This window comes from Miniopterus natalensis, chromosome 1, assembly GCF_054644295.1.
Source record: "Miniopterus natalensis isolate mMinNat1 chromosome 1, mMinNat1.hap1, whole genome shotgun sequence".
NCBI classification, from domain to species: domain Eukaryota; kingdom Metazoa; phylum Chordata; class Mammalia; order Chiroptera; family Miniopteridae; genus Miniopterus; species Miniopterus natalensis.
Window position 1 is genome coordinate 83,641,402 of NC_142081.1, and position 27,522 is coordinate 83,668,923.

At 36.5% G+C, this 27,522-nt stretch overlaps 1 protein-coding gene across 2 annotated transcripts in view; it reads left to right on the forward strand.

Annotated features, from left to right (window-relative positions):
* The window catches only part of LOC107530233 (cyclin-Y-like protein 1), a 53,220-nt gene extending 32,838 nt beyond the window's left edge, over positions 1-20,382 (forward strand). The window contains exons 5-10 of one of the 2 annotated variants that reach the window (XM_087815386.1): positions 1,894-1,929; positions 4,340-4,391; positions 5,234-5,353; positions 9,072-9,238; positions 17,970-18,132; positions 19,271-20,382. In XM_087815386.1, the coding sequence (XP_087671512.1) occupies positions 1,894-1,929; positions 4,340-4,391; positions 5,234-5,353; positions 9,072-9,238; positions 17,970-18,132; positions 19,271-19,381 (649 nt within the window). In that variant the 3' untranslated portion in view covers positions 19,382-20,382. Of the gene's footprint in view, positions 1-1,893; positions 1,930-4,311; positions 4,392-5,233; positions 5,354-9,071; positions 9,239-17,969; positions 18,133-19,270 lie in introns of those variants that run through there. The other variant, XR_015714250.1, reaches the window with a different exon arrangement.
* The last annotated feature ends 7,140 nt before the right edge of the window (positions 20,383-27,522 follow it).

Consider the following 27,522-nt stretch of genomic DNA (forward strand, 5'->3'; position numbering starts at 1 on the left):
CTTCTTTTGAATTCAGAAGAGTCTGATGTTATAGTATATAATTCAAAAGTAGTTTTAAAGATTAACCTTGCTCAGACAAGTAGGTATTGTGCTTTTTTCCCTCCAAATTAGTCTAATTTTTGGAAGTACAGTAAGTTTTAACTTGCTCTCACCAAGTTTTGAAAATGATCATTTAGTACATTTACTGTTGGTAAAATGAAGATTTACTGAGAAAATTAATAAAGCTAATTGGCTTTTAGGAATGGTTTTGAAAAAATGTAAAATGTGCCCAGCCGGGCGTGGCTCAGCGGTTGAGTGTCGACCTAGGATCCAGGTGATCGGGGTTCGGTTCCCGATCAGAGCACATGCCCGGGTTGTGGGCTGCAGCTGATCAATGACTCTCTCATCATTGATGTTTCTAGCTCTCTCTCCCTCTCCTTTCCTCTCTCTGAAATCAATAAAGATATATTTAAAAAGAAAAAATGTAAAATGTTTATTATGGGGCAGTAGTGCATTGTCCTCAGTGGGGGGTGGCTGAACCTTATTAGAATCACGTCTGCAGCTTTTTTCAAAATATATGTCTCTAAACACATGCATTCCATTTCCCCTCCCCCAGCACACTCTCTAACTCTCACAAGCCTTTTGATAAGCTGAGAAAGGATGGGAGGCGTATTATATGGAGAAAAGCATCCAGGGTGATTCCGATTTTAACCCTAATTCATGTGTTGACATTGCAGTCACCTGAGAAGTTTTCAAAAACAATCCCAAGTCATACCCAATGCCAGTTAAATCAGATCCTCTCAGGGAGCGAGCCAGGCAGTTTTTAAAGCTGCTCTGGTGATCCCAGTGTACAGCCAAGCTTGGGAACCACACGCCTGATTAGAGTGTAGGAGAAAGAGAACCGCTTCTCGCTGTTGCTGGGACCTTGAGCAAGTCAGTTTTAAGCCTTGGTTACCTTACCTGTAAAATGGGTTGTTGAATTAAATGTCATCAAAAGTTCCTTGGTTCTTTTCAGCTTATACGCTTCAAATTCTGTGATTTTAAAATCAATTTGAAGATGAAACCGTTCGAAGCACTATAGAAGTACCCGTCTTTGATGCTGTTACAGGCCCTTTTACTAGGTCTTAATATTCTGTAGACCTAGTTATAAAATTCAGATTTGCTTTCTCTCAGTTATTTTGAGCTTCATTTTAGACATTGAGGGCAAAGAGGAACAGCATATAATTTAACCTATAGTACCCCTGTGTTTCATATTACACAGCATCTGTGAATAACTTAGGAATATAGTACCTTACACAGTATCTGAGGACTTACATATGCTCATTAAAATTGTATTTAAATTAATTTGGAAATAAATGTTACTAATATTACACTCTGTACTATTACGCTGCATTGTTAGCACTGCTTATTTTAGGAGAGTTAGACCTATTGATTTTGTTGGTTCTTATATTTGCCATTAAATTTTCTAACAGTTATGTAAAAGTGATCTTAAATTATTTTATTTGGTATAGAGTGTTTTGTTTACCTTTAGGGAAATGATGGAAAATGGGTAGGTAGGTAGAAAAACTATTGTATTTCTTAAATTTAAGCCTGTGTATAAACAGATCTAACTTGTACAGGATGAAAGGTTCTATGGGTAGAAGGTCAAATGACAGGAAATGTGTAAGAACATATATTATAATAACCAGCCAAAACGTGTCTTCTAACAGCATATTCTCTAGCATTTTGGTTTTCCTAATTTTGCTGAAAGTCAAAGAACTATAATAAGGCTAAAAGTGCCCATGAGAAACTGTTCTGAAAGAGGATTTCGTGTCCACTGGGCAGCTGGGAAGGCCCTCCCCACCACAACCCCTTTTAAGAAATGTCTTCAGACCTAACATAAAATCAATTGTTACAATTTTTTTTTCTCCACAGCCTGGCATTAGCGATATATTACCATATAAAGAACAGGTGAGTTTTAAAACCTGTCTTGTTATTCTAGCTAATAAACTTACAAGATATAAAGTTTAGTGTTAGGTAATAACTGTAGACATTATTGGAGTGAGCTGTCGAGTGCTTTTATTACATTATTGAAGTGAATCATTTATTTTTGTCTTAGGACTCTTAATGCTTAAGTTATTGAGGATCCCAAAGAATATTTGTTTATTTCGGCTGTATTGATATTTGCTGTATTAGAAATTAAAATTGAGAATTTAGAAATAAATCCCTTGTATGTTGAAACATGGTCTTTTATAGCACTGTTGAAATTTTGAGCTAGGTAATTCTTTGTTGTAGGGGCTGCCTTGTGTGTTGTGGATGTTTAGCAGCATCCCTGGTCTCTCCTCACTAGAAGCCAATAGCACCCTCTTCCCAGGCCACATTGTGACAACAAAAAATGTCTCCAAACATGGCTGAATGTTTCCTGGGGGACAAAATCACCCCTGATAGGGAACCATAGTATTAACATAATTTTTATAAAAAATAATTATTTTCCACAACAAAAATGTTGAGTGGAAATTGTGTCATTTATTTACATTTTTGCAAATCTCTATGTCTGGTTTAATAGAAGACAGCTGATTCTCAGGTATACCCTGTCTTCAATCATTTGTAATTACTTCAATCATCTCAATAATTTGTTTTGAAGAAACAATATAAAGAAGACCCAGCCTCATGTAGTTTTATGGCTAGAAAAGGGTTTATTTTTAAAGCCTTCAGATAATTGTGGATATTCTTTGATACAGTACCCAAAGTCCACACTTGCTGGTTTCTTAAATTAGTTACAATGAAATTTTAAATCATATTTGTGAACTTGCAGTAAGGTCCCTGTTAAATTAATACCCATTTATATATATCTTGTATGCTGAATGAATCTTTTTACTTGTATATATTTATAATAATATTATGCATTGGTCATTTGGAAAGTATTGGCTCACATTTCTTTATACAGTATTAAAACTCACTTTTGTTAGTTAGCATCATATAACCACCAGTCTTCCCAGAAAAGCCTTTAAGTGTTGAAAAGCTCCCAAGCTCACAAAAAAAGGTACAAGTTTTCCACAATCTTGATTTTTAGCTTGATACCTTGAGTTTTGTCATTGGCAACAAATAATACAAGTTATTTTCCTTGAAGTCACAGTCTCACTTTTCAGTTTTGAGAGAATGACAGTTGTACTGTCAAATAATGATGTTATTCAATGAAAAAGTAGCTCATTCAGCTCACAGCTATGTCACAAGTGCTTTTCCGTAACCACATTGCAGTATGCAGAAGTGCTTAATGCATACTTTCCCCTTACTCAGATAGAAAAGAAGAATCAGTGTTCCATAACACTGTCCTTACTGCTTTATCAAAATTGTTCTTAAGAAAAACAAAATTTGTTTTTCAACAAGTAGTCATGAAGAATAAAATGACTCCTAGCACAGGGTGGTACCCCTGCCTTGATTCAGGCTCAGAAGCCAGTTTTACTGACTTTTGCTTTTATACAGTCATTGCAAATGTCAGTGTAAGTGCAGGCAATGCCTCAATATTTCTATAAAAAGTTTTTGCCTCATAGGTCTCCTGAAAATGGACTAGGGGAACCCCACAGACCTTCAAAACAGGCCTTGGAGAACCACTGTTTAAATGAGTAGAGTGTATTATTGTGGAAAATTAAACAAAAAAAAAGACTGGTTGCCCTGGCCTGTGTGGCTCAGTTGGTTGGAGCATCGTCCATACACTGAAAGGTGGCGTGTTTGAGTCCCAGTCAGGCCACATACCAAGGCTGTGGATTCAATCCCCAGTGGGGTGTGTGCAAGAGGCAGCCAATCAATGTCTCCCTCCCTCCCTCCCTCCCTCCCTCCCTCCCTCCCTCCCTCCCTCCCTCCCTCCCTCCCTCCCCTCTCTTTCCCTCTCTCTTTTTTCTTTCCTCTCTCTAAAATCAATAGACTGGTTGCTTTCAAAATAAAAAGGAAAGTTTTAAACTCAGACTATTTAAAAGAGACAAGAAGTAATACATAATAAAAATATAATAAAGGAAACTAATAAGAGAATAAACCAGGGAAAAAACATGAATCTCATATTCACATGAACAACTGCCAACCACTACTGCTTTATAAAATGTTCTCCTGTATTCCAATGTGAGGTTAGAGGAGTGGAAATAGATTTGGTTGACTAGCATTGCCTTAGGGAAGGTCAGTGCTTATAAAGGCAACTCTGGCTGGTTACTGTAGAAAAGATTTCATAGAATTTGATGTGCTGAGTAAAATGTCAGAAAATTTTTACAGAATCTAAGAGAAGAATTTGTAGAAGGACTCTGTTGAAGGTTAAGCTTCTCTCCTAGCAGATAGTTACTAGGATATTAACAGTTCCTGGATTTTTCTTTTAAATCATGTTCTTATTTTACAGGGAGGCAAATAGATCCGAGGACATTTTTGATGAACGATTACATCCATTCACAGTAAGTGTCAGTTGTATTGAGGTTGTATTTTTCTCTCATACAATTTTATTTAATGCTTATTTGCTTTGAAATTAATCACTAGAAGAAAATTACTCCCTTCAGCTTGAATTCAAAATGATCTCCCATTAAGTTTTCTTCCCCACCCCATGTTGTATCTAATTATTTTACAAAAGGAATGTTGTATAAGAAATATGTCAGTAAGAACTGAATTGCAGCTTTGAATTATTAGTGAGCTAAGGTGAGTAAACATGCCCAAAAAACAAAATGTATCTTTTTAAGAGATAATTTTCAGTAACATCAAACAATAGGACTATTTGTAAATAAACCTAATAGATATGTTAAGATCTCTATGAAGAAAATTGAACAACTATTTAAATTTTGGATTAATTAGAATGACAGAAATTTTCAAGTTCACTTCTTCAGATGTTCTATAGCAATATGTGGCTGGTGACTACTGTATAGCATGGCACAGCCTTAGAGCCTGATGGTTACAGGAAACTGAAAATATATTTTCAGAGTTGATTGCAGAGAAGTGGGACATGGCGATCAACAAGATGTTTGAGCCTAAAGATAGCTTACATTTAAATAGAATTCTGTAGGGAGAAGGTGGAAAGGAACATACAAATTTTCTGAGGTTGTGCCTGTATTTATCTTTAATGAGTAGTGGTATTGAATCACTATTGTTTTTTAAGGTCCCATTGTTTGTTTTTAAAAGACTAAAAGACATGTCACCCAATCAAAATTATTTTAAGGGGCACGTGGGCACCAGTAGATGGCTATCATAAAAGCACTTAAGTATTTTTCTTTAGTGGATACTTACATTGCATTTTTTCTCCTTTCAGCAAGAAACAGTTCCAGAGGAATACTTTAATCAGAATCCTGATCCCGAATCTATTTACAGATTTATTCATCCTTTTTTCAGTGCCACAAAGCTAACAGCTGAATATGCAATAACAACTTTGGTAAGATAGTTCTTTCAGAAAACATCTTTTCTGTCTTGTCCACAGGGTATGATCTTTTTTTTCAAATAAAAGTAGGTTCCTGAAATGATCATCAGAACTTTATTAAGGGAAACCTATCAAAGGAAGTAAAATACACACATTTGAGCTTAATAATCATTATGATTTAAAATGTCCTTGCTTTTCTCATCATAAAACAATTGCTATTAAAGGCAGCAGGAGAGACTTCCGGTTTTTCCTTCCACACCTCAGGAGACATGTACACATGCAGTGCACACACATGCACACATACAAGGTGTGCTGATGGGGTAGCATGGGGGCAATAATAAAACATCATGGGCCCCAGGCAGTGACGATTGATTGCAGGTCTTAGCTGAGTCCCAGGCTGTATTCCCCAGGCAGTTCTAATGTGTGTCCTGATTGGGAATTTAGAGCCCTGAATTCTCTGTTCCTTGGATGATGGGTGTTCATCCATCCTTGCTGTCCTCTCGTGCCTGCCTGTGAAGTAGCCCAGGATTGACGTGCAGTATTATCTGACAAGACTTTGCTAGCTGCCTGCTAAGCTACAGCTGTGTGAGGACCTTTGTGTCATTCATACAGAATTCCTATGGTCAGATTTTATCATCTGGAATAAATAGTCCTATTCTAGTGAGAAGTGATGGGGATTGTATTACTCCCCGCTCCAGCAATCCTAAAGGGGAGAGTCTACTGCTTGGTCTGGAGGGAAAGATTACTTAGGTCGATGCCTCCTCCTTCAGTATTCAGTTACAATTTTTAGAGAGGCAGCTTGTGCTTCTGAATAGAGACCCCTCAGTGGGCAATGGGTCAGACTCAGGCCTTTTCATGGAGCTGTCAGCCATGTGGAGTGGTTAGCACATGTGGAGAAAGGCAGGAGTGGTGCTCCCGTGTGGAGAGCTAGGTGATGATACAGGAGCGAGAGCATCTGGGTTGGAGGAAAGTGAGTCCTTTGTAGATGAGTTAAGCTTGATGGACCTGCGAGTCAGCAGAGTGGCAATCTCTAGTGATCATTTGAATGCATAAAATTAGAGCATGAATCTGAGCTAGAGGTAGGGAATTAGGATTAGCTGTTCAAATGCAGAGAAAGCATGTGAATAAAGTGTGTAGAAGATAAAATAGTGACAAAGAGTTAGGTATTCAGTGGATATTTATGGAATGGGCAACTTCTTGGCAGCATTTCTCATTTTGACCACACTCTCTTTCTTGAACCTCACTTATCTTGACTTCTTTTTTATTATTTTCTCCTGGTTTTTGCACCACTCTAAGCCACTCCTGGGGACTTCTCCACTTAGTGCTGTTAGTCTTTACAGATCTAAGTGCTGAGGATAGAGGAGAGACAAGGTTGAATAAAGTTTTTGCTTTTATGGAGTGTATATCCTAGTAAGGAAGACATAAATATTTCTTTAAATGAGTGTTTTTAAAAAGATGAATATTTCAGGTAGTGGTAAATACCAAGAAGATAAAGCAGGATAAAGTAATAAAGTGGTTACAGGGGCTTACTATTTAGATAGAATGATCAGGAAGAGGCTCTATAAAGAGAGAACATTTGAATTGTGACCTGACTGAACTGGGGAAGATGAGGAGCTCTGGTGTGACAGGCAGAGGAACGAGTGCAAGATTCTGAGATGGAAACGAGTTTTTTATGTTTGAGGAACAGTGAGGTATGGCCGGTGTGCTCAGAGTGTGAATGAGGGAAAGAATGTAGGACATGAGGGTACAGAAGGGCAAGTCCTATCTGACAGGGCCTTGTAGCTTGCAGGCCATGGGAAGAAGTTACTTTTTTATTTGTTTGATGGGAAGCCTTTGACAGATATTGAGCAGGGGAGTGAAGTGCTCTTAGAGGCCATCCTGGTTGCTTTGGGGAGAGGAGACTGGATAGCTGGGAGTCTGAGTGGAGGCCAAGAAGTCAGGAGGCAATAACAGTGACACAGGTGAGAAGTGCCAAATAGAAGAGAAAGTGGTCTGGTTACCAATGATAGGTGGAGATAACAAGAATTGCTAACAGATTGGAGCAGGTTAACTCAATTGGAGGTTTTTGGTCCAGCAACTAGGTGAATGGCAGTGCCCTATATGATGTTAGGGAATGCTTGGGGAGTGGGGAGTGGGGATGAAGAGCTCTGGTTTGTATGTGCGAAGGCATCGATGGCCTTAGCAATAGTAGCTTCAGTAGAGTGATGGTGCCAGGGACAGACTAAAGCGGGTTAAGGAGAGAATGGGAGATGAGAAGCAGCATCAGGACATTTACTGGGAGCAAAATGAGAGCCAGCATTCTAGGGGTTGTCAGGGATAGGAGGGGAACAACACAAACACATTCACATTGGGGAAAACCTCTGGCAGACGGGGAGGATTCTTCAAAAATAGGTAATTATGGGAAGTGTTCTTCAGAAGTGGACGGGATTGACTTCGCTGATAGAAGAATTTCAGTGAGAAGAGAAATCTCAATTCCACTGACACAGGAGGGCAAGTGGTATAAATGAGTCAGTAATGGCACATGCCATGTCTGCCAGTAAAGATGATGGGAAGTTGAGAGATTGCCAACGTTGTGTTAGTGCCTCTGATTATTCCCATAAAGTAGAAAATTAAATCTTGTAAGGAAGATCATTCTTAGGACACCAGAGAGCACTGAGTTTTGGGAGATTGGTGCAAACTTTCACTAAGAACACGTGTAATGTTCAATAACCATTTGTTTTTTTAAAAAATAGTTGGGTTTGAAGAGAATTGGCAAATCTGAGCTGTCAATCTAATAACCTGACAGTAAACATACTCTTTAAAATTGGACTTTTTTCTTTTTGTCAATGGCATACATACCCTTCTGCAAAGCATCCCTTGAGGTAACAACAAATCACTGCTTGCCTCTATAATCTTTACTTAGCTGTTAACTTCACCCAGTTCTTTGTAGAATAGACATTCAACACATGTGAAAGAATTCATGAAACCTCACCAGTTACCTGGCAGGTTTAGAGGAGTACCAGGGGTACAGAGACTGGCAACTCTGTTACCACCTAAACCAACAGAATTGACTAAGCTTCCAATTGTGTAAGACAGAAATGAGTTTCATATAATGATAAGGGAGATGTGAAGCTTAGGGGATATGGAAGGACTCTCCTTTGTATGCCTTTGTGTTTCTTACAAAGGCACTAAGTCTGGGAATACTGGACAGCTGTAAGGACCTGCCTCAAGCACACCTGTTTTTACTGCCTGTCCTGCTGCACCGCACATCAGCCACTAGGGTCTCTCTTGACAACCAGGTTTTATATGCAGCTTGTGCCACAAAAGGACTAGTTACTGTATAAAGAAGATACAGATGTGCTCAATATTACCAGAGATTTACATAATCAAGCATTAGTCACCATATAACTACTAGCCAGGTATGAAACATTGCACATGGTAGGCACTCAAGTACCTACACTATTCCCTTTACAAGTGGAAAGGTAATAACATTTCTTCAGGAACTCCTTTGCTAAGAGGTCCATTCATTCCTGTGATCAAAAGTTGGCCTGGAAATTCAAATGGACAAAATAGGAAACAGAAGTATCTGATTTGCAACTGTGACTTGGCCTCTGGCTTTGGCTGGCCAAGCAGTCTTTGTAGAGTCTAAGAATAAAAGACATATCAAAAACAGATGAAATCTGTCATTCCTAATGGTTCTTATCACAGCACTTAAACTGTACTAAAATCAAAGACAAGTGTCCTACTTTTGCAGGTTTACTTAGAAAGACTTGTAGTTTATGCTGAGATCGACATTTGCCCCACAAACTGGAAAAGAATTGTTTTGGGAGCCATTCTTCTTGCCTCCAAGTATTTGCATGATCTGGCTATATGGAATTCGGACTTCTGCCAAATTATCAAGGGCATTACAGTCAAGGACATGTGAGTTTGCAAGGCTTTGGTGGACTTTCTAAATATTTTCCAATACCTTATTTGCCCCCATAAAGCTTACATATTAAGACATATTTTTAAAGGTTACGTTGTGCAGAGAATTGAACTAGGCATAAAATTACATACATTTTTCTATCTACATTTGCTATAACAATTCATATTCCTCCTCATTAATTAGTAGACCTTCATGTGTTATTGTAATAATCTGCGTGATAATATGAAATGTATTTCTCTGGTGGTTATTGGCAAACACTATACAAACTCACTCCCAAGAACAATAGTACTATAAATATCTTCATGGCTTTCTCAAAGCCGGCTACCAGTTCTAGTCCTTTCCCACCTCCCTCTTTTTTACTATTTACTTATTTATTTTTTTCAATAAAACTTTATACTCAATATTATTTTGTATTAGTCTCAGGTGTACAGCATAGTTGTTAGAAAATCATATACTTTACAAAGTATTTTCCCCAATATTTTCAGTACCAACCTGGCACCATACATAGGTATTACAATGTTATTGACTATATTTCCTATGGTTTATTTTGTTTCCCCATGACTATTTTGTAACTACCAATCTGAACTTCTCAATCCCTTCACCTTTTTCACTCGGTCCCCAACCATCTTCCCCTCTGGCAACCATCAGCCTGTTCTCTGTATCTATGAGTCTGCTTCTGTTTTGTTTGTTTATATTGTTCTTTACATTCCACATATAAGCGAAATGATAGGGTATTTGTATTACTTTGACTGACTTAGTTCACTCAGTGTAATACCCTGTTGGTCCATTCATGCTGTCACACATGGTAAGATTTAATTCTTTTTTATGGATGAGTAATATTCCACCACATTTTTATCCACTCATCTATTGATGGGCACTTGGGTTGCTTCCATAGCTTGGCTATTGTAAATAATGCTGCATTGAACACAGGGGTGCATATATTCTTTTGAATTAGTGTTTTGGGTTTCTTCTCTTATATACCCAGAAGTGGAATCACTGAGTCATAAGGTAGTTCCATTTTTAATTTCTTGAAGAAACTCCGTATTGTTTTCCACAGTGACTACACCAATCTACATTCCCACCAAAAGTGCACAAAGGTTCCTTTTTCTACATGTTCTCGACAACACTTGCTGTTTGTTGATTTATTGATGATAGCAATTCTGATAGGTGTGAGATGATATCTCATTGTGGTTTTAATTTGCATTTCTTTGATTATTAGTGATGTTAAGCATCTTTTCATATGTCTATTGGCCACCTGTATGTCTTCTTTGGAGAAGTTCAGATCCTCTGTCCATTTTTTAATTGGATTGTTTATTTTTTGGTGTTGAGTTGCATGTTTTAAATTTTTTAAAAGATTTTTATTAATTGATTTTTCCTTTAGAGAGCGAGAGGAAGGAAGGGAGAGTGAAGAGAGAGAAACATCAATGTGAGAGCTAAACATTGATCAGCTGCCTCCTGCATGCCCCCTGCCAGGAATAGAGCCCACAACTCGGGCATGAGTTGTCTAAGTTTTTTATAAATTTTCAATATTAATCCCTTATATTATTGTCAAATATGTTTTTCCATCAGTAGGTTGTCTTTTATTTTGTTGATGTTTTCATTTGATGTGTTAAAACTTTTTAGTTTGGTATAGTCCCATTTGTTTATTTTTTCTTTTGTTTCACTTGCTTGAGGTGCTTTATAAAAAAAAACACACAACTATTACTAAGAAGAAATGTTCCATATTTTACTGCCTATGTTTTCTTCTGGGAGTTTTATGGTTTTGAATCTTGTATTTCAGTTAATAATCCATTTTGAGTTTATTTTTGTATATGGTGTAAGAGAAGGTGGTCTGGTTTCATTTTTTTGTATATCTTTCCAGTTTACCCAACACCATTTATTGAATAGACTATCTTTACCCATTGTATGATCTTGCCTCCTTTGTTAAATTTTAATTGACAATATAGGCATGGGCTTATTTCTGGGCTCTCTATTCTGGTCCATTGATCTATATGTCTGTTTTTATGCCAGCACCTTGCTGGTTTTTTTAAAAAAAAAATTATTGATTCTTAGAAAGAGAGGAAGGGAGAGGGAGAAAGAGAAACATCGATGTGAGAGTAGAACATTGATCAGCTTCCTCCTGCACAACCTCTAGTGGGAATCGATCCCACAACCCAGGCATGTGCCCTGACCAGGAATCAAATCAGCAACCTTTTGGTGCATGGGACAACACCCAACTAACTGAGTCAGACCAGCCAGGGTTGTACCATGCTGTTTTGATTACTATAACCTTGTAGTGTAGTTTGATATCAGATAGTGTGATACCTCCAACATGTTTTTGTGGGTTTTTTTCTTGAGATTGCTGTGACTATTCTGGGTCTTTTGTGGTTCCATATAAAATTTTGGATTGTTTGTTCTACTTCTGTAAAATATGCCATTGGTATCTTGATAGAAACTGCATTGAATCTATAGATTGCTTTGGGGGTAGTATGACATTTTAAAGATGTTAATTCTTCCTTTCCATGAGCATTGCATATGCTCCCATTTATTTGTATCTTCTTCAGTTTCTTTCTTCACTGTCTTATAATTTTCTGAGTACAGGTCTTTTACCTCCTTGGTTAAATTTATTCCATGGTATTTGGGGGGTTTTTGATGCAAATGTATATGGGATTGTTTTTTAGTTTCCTTTAGTTTCCTTTTTTGAAAGTTGATTATTGGTGTATAAAAATGCAACTGATTTATGGATATTTACTTTGTATCCTGCTACTTTACTGAATTCATTTATCAGCTGTAGTAGATTTTTGCTGAAATCTTTAGGGTTCTTTATACACAGTATCATGTAATCTGCAAATAATGACAGTTTTGCTTCTTCCTTTCTAATTTGGTTGCCTTTTTTTTCTTCTTATTGTCTGATTTCTGTGGCTAGAACTTTCAGTACTATTTTGAATAAGAGTGATGAAAGTAGACATCCCTGTCTTGTTCCTGATCTTAAGGGAAACTATTTGAGTTTTTCTTCATTGAGTATATGTTATCTGTGTGTTTGTCTTATGTGGGCTTTATTACGTTGTAATATGCTCCATCTATTTCTACTTTGCTGAGAGTTTTTTATCATAATGGGTATGGATTTTGTCAAATTCTTTTTTGCATCTATTGATATGATCATATGGTTTTATCTTTCATTTTGTTTATGTGATGTATCATGTTAATTGATTTTCAGATATCGTACCAACCTTGCATCCCAGAAATAAATTTCACTTGACCATGGTGTATGATCTTTTTAACGTACTGCTGAATTCAGTTTGCTAATATTTTGTTGAAGATTTCTGCATATATTTTCAAGAAGAATACTGTACTTTAATTTTCTTTCTTTGCAGTGTCTTTATCTGGCTTTGGAATTAGGATAATGTTGGCCTCATAAAATAAGCTTGGGACTCTTGAATCCTCTTAAATTTTTTGAATAGGTTGAGAAGGATTGGTGGTAGTTTTTCTTGAATGTTTGGTAAAATTTACCTGTGATGTCATTATGTCCAGGCCCTTTGTTTGTTGGAAGCTTTTTTTTTTATTACAGCTTAGATTTCATTAGCTGTAATAAGTCAGTTCAGATTTTCTATTTCTTTTTTATATTTTGAGGAACTTATCTATTTCTTCTATATTGTCTAATTTGCAATATAATTGTTCATTATATTTTCTTATAATCCTTTTTATTTCTGTGGTGTCAGTTCTTCCTACTCCTCTTTTATTACTGCTTTTACTTATTTGGGTTCTCTTTTTCTTGATGAATCTGGTTAAAGGTTTATCTATCTTGTTTATTTTTTCAAATAACCAGATCTTGGTTTATTGATCTTTTGTATTTTTTAAATTTTTATTTTCTTTATTTCCGCTCTGGTTCTTATTATTTCCTTCCTTCTACTCACTTTAGGAATTGTTTATTGTTCTTTTACTCATTCCTTTAGGTGTAAGGTTGGATTGTTTATTTGAGATTTTTCTTGTTTCTTGAGGTGAGCTTGTAATGCTATGAATTTCCCTCTTAGAACTGATTTTGGTATGTTTAATAGATTTTGGGTGGTTGTGTTTTTATTTTCATTTGTCTGAAGGTATCTTTTGATTTCTTTCTTGATCTTATTAACCCATTTATTGTTTAGTTACATGCTATTTAGCCTCTGTGTTTGTGTGTTTTTCAGTTTATTTTGTAATTGACTTCTAGTATAATGCTCTGTGGTTGCAGAAGATGCTTAATATGATTTCAGTTTTCTTAAGTTTATTGAGACTTGTTTTGTGTCCTCACATGTGGTTTATTGTAGAAAATACTCAATGTGCACTTGAAAATAATGAATATTCTGCGTCTCTGAGGTTAAATGTTCTGAAAATATCAATTAAAACTACATGGTCTACTGTGTCATTTAAGGTGGCTATTTCCTTGTTGATTTTCTGTCTGGAAGATCTATCCATTTATGTCAATGCAGTGTTAAAATTTTCTATGATGACTGTATTACTGTGGATCTCTTTCTTTACATCCATCAAGATTTGCTTTAGGTGCCCCTATGATGGTTGTATCAATGTTTATAAGGGTTATATCCTCTTGTTGGATTGATCATTTTATCATTATGTAGCATCCCTCTTTGTCTCTTATTATAGCCTTTGTTGTAATGTCTATTTTGTCTGATGAAGTATTTCTACCAGTTTTTTTTACTTCCATATTTACATGAAATATATTTTTCCATCCATTTACTTTCAGTCTGTGTGTGTCTTTCATTCTGAGGTGGGTGGGTCTCATGTAGGCAGCATTCTTTATATGGTTCTTGTAGTCTTATTCAGTCAGCTACCCTATGTCTTTTGATTGGAACATTCAAGCCATTTACATTTAAAGTGATTATTGACAGTTATGTATTTAGTGCCATTTTATTCTTTATAACTATGCTTATTTTTCTTTCATCTTTTTAAAGAAGACCCTTTACATTTCTTGTAATTCTGGTTTGATGTTAATGAACTCCTTTAGCTTTCTTTTGTCTAGGAGGTTCTTTTTTTCTTTTTCAATTTTAAATGATAGTCTTGCTGAGTAGACTAGTCTTGGTTGTAGATGATTGTTTTTCATCACTTTGAATATTTCTTGCCAACCCTTCTGGCCTGAAATGTTTTTGTTGAGAAATCAGTTGACAGTCTTTTGGGAGGGAGCTCCCTTGTAGGTAAGTAATTGTTTTTCTTTTGCTGCTTTTAAGATTTTCTCTTTGTCTTTAACCTTTGCCATTTTAATTATGATGTGTTTTGGTGTAGGCCTCTTTGGGTTCATCTTGTTTGGGACTCTGAACTTCCTGGACTTTCTGTGTCTTTTCCCTTCACCAGGTTAGGGAAATTTTCAGTCATTATTTCTTCAGATAGGTTTTCAATCACTTGCTCCCTTTCTGTTCTCCTTCTGGTATCCCTATGATGTTGATATTGCTATACTCATGTTGTCCCAGGTTTCTTTTAGATTATTCTCATTTTTTACATTTTTTTCTTTTTGTTGCTTTGATTTTTTTCTGCACCTTGTTTCCAAATCACTAATTCAATCCTCTGCTTCATCTAATCTGTTTATTCTTTCAAGTGTAGTCTTCATTTTAGATATTGTAGTCTTCCTTTCTGACTGGTTCTTTTTTATGATTCTAGGTCCTTTTTCATGCTGTTGAAATTCTCACTAAGTTTCTTGAGCATCCTTATAACCATTCTTTTGAACTCTGTATCTGGTAGATTGCTTGCCTTCATTTTATTTTGTTCTTTTTCTAGAGATTTCTTCTGTTCTTTCATTTGGGGTATTTTTTTGTCTCCCCATTTTGGCTGCCTCTCTGTATTTGTTTCAGTGTATTAGGTCAATTTGCTATGTCTCCCAGTCTTGGTAGGATGGCCTTATGTAGTAGTATTCCTGTGGGACCCAGTGGCATAGTCTCCTTTATCACCTGAGCTGGGTGCTCCAGGAATGTTTCTTGTGTGGCTTATGTAAGCCCTTCTGTTGTAGTTAAGTCTTGATTGCTGCTGGCCCATCTATGCATGGGGCTGACCTTCAGGCTGGCTGGCTGGCTGTGAGGATTGACCTCAACCACAGTGTACAAGCTGCTGTGCAGGAGCTTACCACACAAAGCAGAATTCACTACAGTAGGGTCTAGTGCTTCTCGAGATCTCTCTTTGGATATGCCACTTGTGGAGGTAATTGAATCCTTTTCTGATATTGTCTAAAGTTTGCCACTGGGTGTGTTGGTTCTGAGGTTTCTTGGGAGGGACTTGATGCAGGTCAGTGTCAGGCACTGCCTGTGACTGGCTCTGGGCAATCATCTTGGAGCTACAAAGTAATCCACAGTTTGTGACTGCCCATGCTTTGATTGGGTGTATATGTGAAGAGCCAAGCTGCTCACCAAGGATACCTTCTACCAAGTTTGGTGCAGGTCAGCAAAAGGCCGAAGGCATTCTAAGATCTGCCTTCCCCTGCCTCTACCTATAGGCTGACTGCTAGGCTCAGTCACTGAAGAGCCTCTGGTGGTACTTAGTTGTGTTAGGTAGATTCTCAGCAAGTCATCAGGTGTGAGTGAGTGGTGTTCACCAGACTGATACATATTCAACTTTGGTGCCAGTTCTGAGTCTCAAGCCACTCAAAAAAATTCCCAGGGTGTACCAAGGCCAGCTGCCAAATGCTGGGTGCCTACAGATCTTTTCAGTGGGGTGGGGTCTCAAGGAGTCTTCTGGGGGGTCCATAAACAGAGTTTATCTGGCCCAAAGAGACCAGAATTTAGCCATGTGAAGGACTGGCTCTGTGCCAGCTGAGTATATGAGGGAAAATTGGCCCCTGACTTGGAGCCACACAACTCAGTCTGTCCTGTATTTAACTAAGACCTCTTACAGGCCCCAAGCTGGATGGGGCAAGGTCTCCAGTATTCTGGATAGTGGGGCTAGTGGATCTCCTATGGGGGTGGTGGCACTGGTTAGGCTCTCAGGAAGGTGGGGTAAATGTCTCTTGCCCCAGAGCCACACAACTCAGTGTCTGACACACCCCGAATCTGCCTGGACCTCTACACCCTGGGCCCAGGTATCTGTTGACTACTATTTGTAATGGTCTTCTTTGAGTCTAAATTGAAATATTGGTGTCTATCAGCTTTTTCTTAAAACTTTCCAACTTCTATGTATCTTTTTAGAATATTATTTCCCTTCACAAGAATAAGTTAAACTGAGCAGCTGCTATTCAGAAAATTTGCTGTGCCTGTAAATGGTATGCCATTCAGCCTTCTAGCCATTGAAAAACAAAAAAAAAAGCAAAACAAAACTAGATGATGCATAATCTGTAGGCATTATGCTTTTCTTCCATTATTAATCCTCTATTAATAGACATGGTGATCCTATGACAGTACCGTATTTCTTCACAATTAACATGTATTAGTGAAGAAAATACAAAAGGGATAGTAAAGAGCATCTATTCCTGTAGTAAATTAAGTCCTGTTTAGCTGATTATCAAAACATTATCTGATTTACATTTCTATGGACTTATGGCCATATGAACAGGGAATTAATTTGGAGGTAGGTTCAGTTAGGTTTAAAGTTTAACAAGTCAGAGAACCTCATCTGTGTCCATATTTTGACTGCTCTCCATGCAGAACATTGAGCTTTTGTTGACCTAGCCAAGGGATAAAATATTAAAATGTTAAAACTAAGAAACCAAATATGTTTAAAAAGCCTCTCTCATGTTCAGGTATTTCTCATTTTATTAATTAACTCTATTGAGGGATGACTGGAATTAGTACAATTTACTCTAATTTTATATTTATTTAATTACTTGTCAGAGACAGCAGTATGGTCACATAGCAAAAGGACTGCTTCCAAATTTCCTTTCCCACTTTATTGAATTCCCCCACGTAGGAATGTTCCCCTTATGTTCTGGCAAGGGCCAGGGGATGCTGAACATCTCAGGACTGCATTCCCAACATGGGAGAACACTATTTGAATTTTACTCCAGTGCTCTATTAGAGGCCATATCATAAAGTGAGCTTAGTCCAGCCAAGACATCTATCTTTAATCTTTCTGCCTTCCAGAGTTTTAAAAGTGCATCCAGTTAAATAGTGACAGTTTCTCATCCCAGTAAGATTAAGGTGAACAGAAGCTTCCATATGCTCTTTAACATTAGCCCCATGCCTTTTTGGAGGGCGAGGGGTTCCCTTTCCCATTGAATGTGGCATATTTATTTATTTATTAGAGATGAATCCTTGTTGCTTCGTGTTTTCCCCCCCCAGAGATAATAATGGTGGCTCTCAATGGATCCATTGGTTGCCATGGTGATGTGCCCACTCCTTTTGCTGGCACATCTCTACTTTAATAAGCCCCTTCCTGTTACCGGCCTGGTGAAAATGTCTGCAAGTTCTTCAGAGCTAAGAAACAGCATGCATCATTCCTTTCATCTAACACTGTAGTGGGGCCTTGTGAGTGAGCGAGGAGCATGAATCTCCAGCTGCACCAATGGCACTGATGAATGAGCCCTGAATCAGCAGCAGGAGTGCACAAGAGAGGCCTCCTCCCCATTGTCCCAAGCTCAAAGTGCTGGGATGCAAAAGGGACCACAAATAGCTGTACCTTGTTTGTGTGTCTGAACATTAGTGCCTTAGTACAGCTGGGTAGCCTTTATTTGTTTCAAAACAAAACTCAGAGTCATCTTAGTAGCTTAGAATGGTAATTTTGAAGATAGACAAGTTGATTAAAATTGTCCTGTGTTGGTTTTGTGTTTTCCTTCTCCCCCAGAAATGAGATGGAAAGGCAATATTTATATTTACTACAGTTTCATCTTAATGTCTCTGCCAGTGTCTATGCCAAATACTATTTTGACCTTCGGTCCTTAGCAGGTGACCATGGACTGCCTATTGTATTTGCTCCTCTGCGAAAAGGAAGAGCACAGACCCTAGAGGTAAGGCTGTGGAATCAGAGTGGGGTTTTCACCAGACACTAAAACCAATATCTGTGGATAAATCAGATTGTGTAGTGATTAGGAAAATGAAAGTTTTTTAAACTGACAAGTGAAGAAGACTTATTAACTCTTTCACATCAGATTTCCGGTATCTTTTATGGTTTGTATAAGAATCCCACATTATAAAAAAAGTATCTCTCTGTGACCTTGATTCAGAATATTTGAAGTCAAATTTAATCTTTGATGGGTTTTTTGGAAACTGTGTTCTTTTTTCTAAGCATACATGAATAATTTTTTAAAATTGTATCACTAATCATATCTACAAACATAGCCTACTTACCACTCTTAATTCAGTTTGCAAATTCATGTCTTTTCGGTCCCGTGAGTTTGTTAGATAAAGCTAACCTGAGAGATGTACACTTAGATTGTAGAATATGTGTTTCAAATATTTGGTGTAGAAAGTACATGGGCTTTTAATGGAAATAATAGAGTACATGGAACAAAGTAATGTTTAATGGCTTATGACTTTTGGTGAATATACAATAAAATTATTCACAACTGAATTGGACACTTTCTGTGGGACTTTGATGGTACTTTAGAAAACGGCGTGTTTCTACCATAATTAATGTGTAAGTGAAACTGTACCTCATGGTGCTTCAATCATTAGACCTTTCCTACCTTTCAATAAAGTACAACACATGCCTGCCTCATTACAATTTGCTTAGAGTAGATAATAACTAATAAAGATTGGATAGAATTTAAATAGCTGAGTAAACACTGATTTTGCCCAAGTGTATGTTTTTTATATTTAAGGAACCAAGTGTACAGGCAACAGGTGATATCGTTAGCAGCCTATCACTCCTTTGACATCATTGAGAAAACCCAAACTTCAAAAAGTTCGAAGTTCCCTTTTGCTCTGGTAATCTAATCATAGTCCCTAAAGACTTACCTTAGTGAATTAGCATAAAGTCCCAAGAACCTAGCAGTGTAGACGACAGCTATCCAAAGAGGCAAGGCAGTAACTATAATCTATATAAAGAAGTGAGGAATGTGTAGCTTATCAGTGATGCTTTCTTTGTTAAGGCTGGAACTCTGTTATTTTTAACGTACCTGTGCTCTATTTGATTTCTTCTCCTAGGCCATTTCCAGATATTGTGAAAACAAAAACCTGTGCAGGGTGGCTATAAAAAAATGTAGCAGCTGTGATAATTTGACTGATAAGCAGTGTGCCAATGCCATCTTATCTTAAAAGAGAAATGAGCGGTTGGGACATAATGGGCCCCTCATCTACAACTACTGGAGAAATATCACCTCTCCTGCTCAAGAACCAGCAAAGCTAGTATTTCTTCACAAGGAAGAAATGAGGGGTTGTAATATTATAAGCCCCTCATCTACAAAGTAAAGGACTAAAAAAAGATATCGCCTTTCCTGCTCAAAAATCAGCAAAGTTAGTATTTCCTCTCTTAAGGAAGAAATGAGAGAAATCATAAGCTTCTCATCTACACACACACACACACATAAAGACCTGGAGATATATCACCTTTCCTGCTCAAAAACAAGCAAAGTTAGTATTCTTTTCTTACAAAAAAGAAAAAATGAAGGGTTATAACTTCATGAACCCTCATCTACAAGGACATGGACTGGAGAAATATCACCATTCCTGCTCAAAACCTAGAAAAATATTTCCTTTCTTAAGAAAGAAATGAGGTAATATTGTGAGCCCCTCATCTACAAAAAGAACTGGAAAAATATCAACTTATTGCTCAAAACCAGCAAAGTTATCTCTACTCTTTTTTAAAAAATTGATTTTTAGAGAGGGAGGAAGGGAGAAAGAGAAACATCTATGTGAGAGTGAAACATTGATCGGCTGCCTCCTGCACACCCCTACCAGGGATCCAGCCCCCAACCTGGGCATGTGCTCTGACTGGGAATTGAACCTACAACCCCTTAGTGTACAAGATGATGCCCAACTAACTGAGTCACACCATCCAGAGCTGATTTCCACCTGTAATGAAAAAATGAGAGGTTGTATCATCATGAGGCTGTCATCTACAAATACGAGGACTGTAGAAATATTACCTCTTCTACTCAAAACTCAGGAAAGTAAGTATTTCCTCTCTTAAAAGAGAAATTAGAGTTGTATCATTATGAGTCTTTTATCTACAAACACAAAAACGAGAAATACCACTTTTCTTGCTAAAAACTAGCAAAGTTATTATTTCCTTTCTTAAAGGAGAAATGAGGGGTTGTAACATCATGCACCACTCATCTACTGTTGCATGAGAAATATCAACTATCCTGTTGAAAAATGAAAGAGGAGCCCACTGAATAGGAGAACATATTTGCCAATGATACATCCAATAAGGGGTTAATTTCCAAAATATAGAAAGAACTTATACAACTCAACACCAGGAAGACAAACAATCCAATTAAAAAATGGGCAAAGCACCTGAATCAACACTTCTCCAAAGAGGCCATATGGATGGCCAGTAGACATGAAAAAATGCTCAGCATCGCTAATAATCAGAGAGATGCAAATTAGAAATCTCTTATGAGATGAGTAGTTGTAACATCTAATCCACAAAAAAGGGCTTCTAATCTACAAAAAAAAAAAAAAAAAAAAAAGACCTGGAGGTATATTACCTTTCCTGCTCAAAAACCAGCAAAGTTAATGTTCTTCTCTTGTAAAAAATGAAGGGTTATAACTTCATGAACCTTCATCTACAAAGACATGGACTGGAGACATCACCACTCCTGCTCAAAACCCAGCATGAGGGGTATTAACATGATGAGCTTCTCATCTACAAAAACAAGACTGTTGAAATATAAATTTCCCTGTTCCAGCAAGTTTAGTATTTTTTAAGCATCATGAGGAACTTTTTTTGGCCTAAGTTTAATTCATGGGCCTTAGTATTTTTCATTTCCCTTTTGATTATTTTAATTTCTAAAGAATATTACATTTTTTATTTTTTGCTTTCATTTTGGAGAAAAAGGAAATGTGTCTCAAACTTTTTAAAAAGTTCTAGTTAACCTCATACTTGACATTCTCTTTGAGCTTTGGTACTCTCATTTAGAAAGTTTAAAGTACCTAGTTCTATATACTATAGTTTCAAAAGCTTTGGTATTGGAGAAAACAGCGATTTTTTTCACATTAGAAAATTTCTTAAGTATTTTTTGTTGCTTCCTAGAGCAAAATGGCACCTCCCCCCCCCCCCCCCCCCCACCATTATTTGTCCTTTCCTTTCCTCCTGAACTTTCTGGACAGTGTTACTGTATATGAATTACGTTAAAGTGATTTTAATCATGAGTTTTCATTTCAGTTTTTCAGACTTTGACGATTTGTCTCTTTTTTTAAATTGATGTTAGAGAGGGAGAGGGAGAGACAGAGAGAGAAACATAGATGTGAGACAGATACATCTATTGGTTCCCTCCCATACATTCCCAGAGACCAGGGGTCAAACCCACAGTCTGGGTATGTGCCCTGACTGGGAAATGAATCTGCAATCCTTCAGTACGTGGGAACACACTCCAACCGAGCCCCACAGCCAGGGCGAAGATTTCTCTTTAAAAGAAATTAAGTAACAGCTATTCTCATTATAAAAATCATATATTCTGTGGTCTTTAGCCTTTGAAAAACTCTTATGTAGTTAGTCTAAAAACTGCCAGAATGAACTAGTGAAATGGAAATTTCTGGTGGTACAGAAGCTAGATAAAAAGAATTGCTGTTTGGTTATTCTTTTCAGGAAATATCTTTCTAGGAGGTAACTTTTGGTAATCAGTAGTTCCAAGTTCTTATATTGAATAAGCGAGTTATTCTACCTATAGTGCATTCCATTAGCTATCATCTCTGGAAATTCTTTTTAAAGAAATTAGACAACCTAAATCTGGAAAGTAAATTTTGATTTTTTGTGATATACATCTTGCTTTCCCTATAGAACTGTCTATGATGCACCATTGCCTCCTTGAGCTAAAATGTGTCTGTAATGTCAGCATTTTCTCTCCTACCTCTGCAGTTACAATGGCCATTTCTAATATTAGCATATTAGCAAGGAAGAATTTAAAAAATTTAAAAGTTCAATGATGCTTCTTTCTCAGGCTTTTCAAGCCTAACTTTTCAAAATATTTAACATTTTTAGAGTTGATAAGACAGTTAAAGGAAATGAGTGGAAAATATTCACAAGGATAATAGTAAAAACTGTCATTAAGGATAATAGTAAAAAAAATGTGATAAATATTTTCCAGGTTTTACTGGGTTTTATGTAAGCATGTTTAATAGTTTTATTAAGGTTATCAAAATTTTGGCAGGAATAGTTGAACTAATTAAAATTTCTTTTCAAGATTAAGTGCTTACACCAGTCTCTATATTAAAAGTAAGGAAATAGTAAGATATTTTTGTTACATTTTTTTTTAGTATCTTAGAACATACTGCATACATATTGTGGACTGTGTGGTGCATTCCATAGTGATAGGTTAAATGGCTTCAAAACATTAATTTTGGTACTTCAGTAACTATTGAATTCCGCCTAGAAAAACATTTTAGTAATTTTCCAATTTACAAAACTGGACATGAATAAAACCAGATTAAATTTTTTTTTAATAATTGTATAAATTAGAAAAGTTTTATTAACTGAAAATTTGAGAATTTAGCTCAGATGTTTACAAATGAAATGAACTTACATTAAAATTTTGATTCCAGATAACAATCTTTTTACCTGTTTTTTCCTCTATCCCAGTTGTGTTCTTTTTCTTGTGTTTTATATATTTCACCATCCTGCCTGTCAGGCTTTTTACTTTCCTTGCCTTCTTTCTGTAAATTACTATCTTTATGTCAACTTTTGTAGTGTATGCCCGATAAAATTATTTAGATAATCACGCACAGAAAGATTAGTACAATTTGGAAAAGGTTAGATAGAATTCTTATTTTATCTGGAAATTTTAAATGTGAAGTATTTTCCCCATTGTCAGTATTACACTCTGTACAAACATTAATTTCATTGGCTTGTGTGGTGTGTATAGTTTTGGCTTCTGGTAACCGCACACTTGTTTGCAGTAGTGAGTACTCAGGTTCAATTTCAGTCTGTTTCCCACACAAATGAAAAGATTACTTAAGCCACTGGATTTTTCAAGATTTTAAAAAGTAAACTTGAGACATTTGAAAATTTAGACTTTGAAAGGCTATCATGCTGTGACCTTTTAAATTGTAAATCAAAAGAAATTAATCTTTCTTACTGAATCAATTTCTCTAGTGAGAATTACTATATGAAAGTACTAAGATTGGCTTTACAAATATATAAAAACACATATGAAATTGCTCATTGTGATAAATTGGAGAAGGCATTTCGATTCATCATTAAAGGCTTTATCTTTGTGGAGCCAAGACTCTCAGGGTTGAAATCTCGGCTTTGCTGTTTACCGCTGTATGTACTTGAGAGGATTCTCTGTGTCCCAGTTTCCTCTTCTGTGAAATGAGGACGAATAGGGTTGTTATGAGGGTTCAGTGAGGTGAGACCTGTAGAGCATTTGGAAAGGGGCCTGGCACTTAGAAAACTGCTAAATACACATTAACTTTGATTTAAATGCTTTCTTTGATTTACTTTGATGTTTAAAATTTATAATAGTACTGTATTAATAAAAATAATCTAAAGTTACTGAAAACTTATCAACAGTTATATGAATTAATGCAGAAACAAACTTAAAGCTGCTGTTGAACCTGTATAGTTTCAACGTGCTATGCCTTTTTATACACATTTGTTTAATAATTAAGCATTTAACCTAAAGATTTATAAGGAAGAATATTAAGTATAATGATTTTACTTGGCTCTAATGATTGAAAGATTATATGAAAGTGCAGGACACATTACAATGATGTGTGAAGCACTATGATTGCCAAAAATTTCTCATAGTTTATAAGCAACCCTAGCATAACTGAATTGAAAAGAAGTGTATTATTTAATCACTCTTCTACATTCTCAGTGTTATATCCATTTTAGTTATAATCATGGTAACTAAGATGTTGAAATAAAAGTTTATATTATAATAAAGTTGAAAATAAACTGAGGATTTTAAGGGAGTAAGGAAAGAGGGAAATTTTTGATTGCTTGAAAGTATTTACAGCCTGCTGTGTGTATCTTGTGTCATTTATTTGCCATGTGTAGTGCTGAAAAGTGTCTTTTATTATAGCTGCCTTGGCTGTCGAAGAGCTTGGCTTTGAGCGATTTCATGCCTTAATTCAGTAAATAACATTGAAACATTTAAAATACTTACCTTGCAGACACATTGCCATTTTAAGTCTGTTCATACTGGGGAAAGGTACTTAGATTTATATGCCTGAGGATTAATTTGTTTTCAAATTTAAAAAAATTTGTAAACGTGTACTTAAATTATTCAGATTCCTAAGTTAACTATCAAAATAAACTTTTTATAACATTAAAAGCTTTTTATCATTACCATGAAAGAATAATTTTAGCTTAATGTTTCTCTGTCCTGAGTGATTATAAAGGTTTATAGTAGAATAAATATTTGAATTATTATTTATTGTTTGTCAAAATATGCTTTCTACAATTTTCATTAAAAGGGCCATATTTTCATTAGAGCATTTTAACTTTTTATTACAAAATAAAAGGTAAGCATAGCTATGGTGATAGGATTATAGGTGGTATTTGATTTGAAATATTAATTTCTTTTAAAAGGAGTCGTAAATATACAACTTATCTTTGGTAGTTAGATATTTGTTAAATAATTTTCAGGCTTTAAAATGTCAAGTTTTGTTTGTTCTTAAACTCATCTTAGAAGAGGGCCACCTCATTCCTTAAGTAACTATAACTATTGAATAATTAATTGATGCCAGACAGTTTACCTAAGAGATGAAGACATTCCCTACCAAGAACACATTCTATCTTACTGGGATATATTATATATAGTGACAGTTGCAGGCAATAGCTGTTGCTTCTAATGACTAAGTTTGTGTTGGAAAATTTGAGACACTTACAAAAATCCCCTGTTTATATATATACATTTTAATGTATAGGACAATTTAAGAATGTTTCTATTTATAGGTGTAGTAAACCTCATACTTAAGTATATTCACCCTCTAGAAAAAGATCATTCAGAAGTTTATCTGAATTAAAAGATGCTTCTTGCACCAGTATACAATGTGGGGAAACAAATTTAGATTGTTGTTTTTTCTGTATTCTGTGTTACTGACAAAGATTTGTTTAAAAAGATGCTTCTGCTGGTTTTTATTAGAGTTTTTCTGCTATGAGGAAAAAATGTATTTCTTATGCTGTTTCTAAATCTCAGAATAAAAATCTCTTATGCTGATAATAATTCTCTTTCCTCACCACCCTTTTGTTACTTAACCATTTTGAAACTTACTTTCACCCCTGCTCTTCTGGACTTCAAAGGTTATCAATTATGTGCTAATTATGAAAGGCACTCGGTTCTTCAGAATTTTATTTTCTTTGCTCTTAGCAATGTCTGGCAATTGACACCTTAACCCTCCTGCAAGCTCTTTCTAACTCCCACTCCCTTTCTTATCTGATAAATAATTGTACTAAGTTTTCTTTCTGTAATGTGTCATTACTTTTTTGTTTATACCTTTCTTTCCATCTTTACCTGTTGTCTCCTGGTTGTTTCCCTTCTCCTCTAAGCTTTTATATTCCAGACATTTCAGTCCCTGGGCTCTGTATTCTGTTTCTTTTATGGGTATTTTGTTCTCTCAGCTTACCTTGATGTGTTTAATTCCAATATCTGCAGTACCAGTCCTGCCCTTAAGTTTATTTGGTGAAATCAAAGTGGGACCTTATATAATAGGGATCATTCGATGGATAAGGAAAAGTTTTCTAGACAGAAAAGCTGTGGGAAGATTTTCCTAGCAGTGGGAATAGCAGGAATAAAGGTGTAATCATTTGAGGATATAACACATGTCTGGGGAACCATAAGATCTCCCGTATTACTGCAGCATAAGCCTCCAGAAAGGCAATTGTGGAAGATGAGACTGGGCAGTTATATAAATAAAATTTAGAGTATGAAGGTCCTTGTATATTATGAAAAAATTCCTTAGTTTCATGTGGACAAAATTATAATAAAGCAAGAATTTTCAACAGGGGAGTAATAAGATCTTTTTGTTATTAAAAGTTTCTTTAAATTGGGATAAGAGTTGTGATGGAGGGAGTTGGTGTGTGGACTATAAGTCTAGAGTCAGGAAAATTAGAAGAGTGGTTATTGAAATAAGTGAACCTTAGCTGCAGTGACCATGGAAATGGAAAAGAAAAGGAGCATATTTAGAAGCAGGTTCTAAATTTAGAAATTTAAAAGAATTCTGGAGGATGTTTAAGTGAAAGGACCAAAAGTACTTGGTAGGTGGTTAAAAGAGGTGAATACCAGTGGTGGAGGTATTTAAGTGACTGGTTTCTTATGACTTCCTCATAACATCCATTCTGCCAGTTTTTTATGCTCAAGGCTTTGGATACCTCCTCTGTTTCTTCTCCTTTACAGCCAATAAACTGTCATGTCTAGTTTTTCCGTGAGCCTGTCTTTCAAATGATGTCCTGTCCATCCCCCGTAACTATGTCACTTGTTCCTATTGTTCATTTTGGCTTTCTTAGAGCCTGCTTTGTATTGTTTTCAAAGAAGGCAAGTGCAAGATCTCATACTTGTGTCTTCCTACATGTACTTCCAAATCATTAAATAGTTTGATCATTGACCCTTCGAAATGGCTTGTAATCTCATAGAACCAGTGGCAGATTATCTTTGTCACTTTGGAGTTGTGCCTAGGTCTTCTTGTAGTGACTTAGTATCTAGACTGTTTGGGATTTGGATGCCCTTTGGGGGATTAAAAATATCAGAAAATTGACAGGGGCACTCTCCAGGGACCAAACTGGAATTACAGCTAAATTGCAGGAAAACCATCCTGAATAATCAGCTGGAACTGAAGACAAGTTGGAGAGCACCCTCATAACCAAGGAGGAAAACTGGAGACCACATAGAGACTGGTAGGAAGTGCGGAGGCAGCTGAAGGTCCAGAGGGGTATCTCAACTGTGGGGGTTCCCAGTAAGGACTCTGGGGCCTAAACCCCATCCCAGCCAAGAGCACCAGAACTGAAAAAGGTGCCCACTTAACATCTGACTGTGAAAAGCAGCTGGGTTTCTGTCTGCCAGGGAGAGACAGATGGAAATGCAAATGCAGACACCCTCTTAAAGAGCCAACACACAAAGTTTTGTGTGCAGCCACTCACCCTGGACTCCAGCAGAAGGGAATCAGACTGGACTGGAGCTGTGTGAGGAGAATCTAGAGTTGTAGGCTCCGGAGATAGAGCACATAGGGCATCCCTCTGGATTCCTGTGCTGAGTCATTCCCCCATATGACAGAAGACATCTTTCACAGGCAGA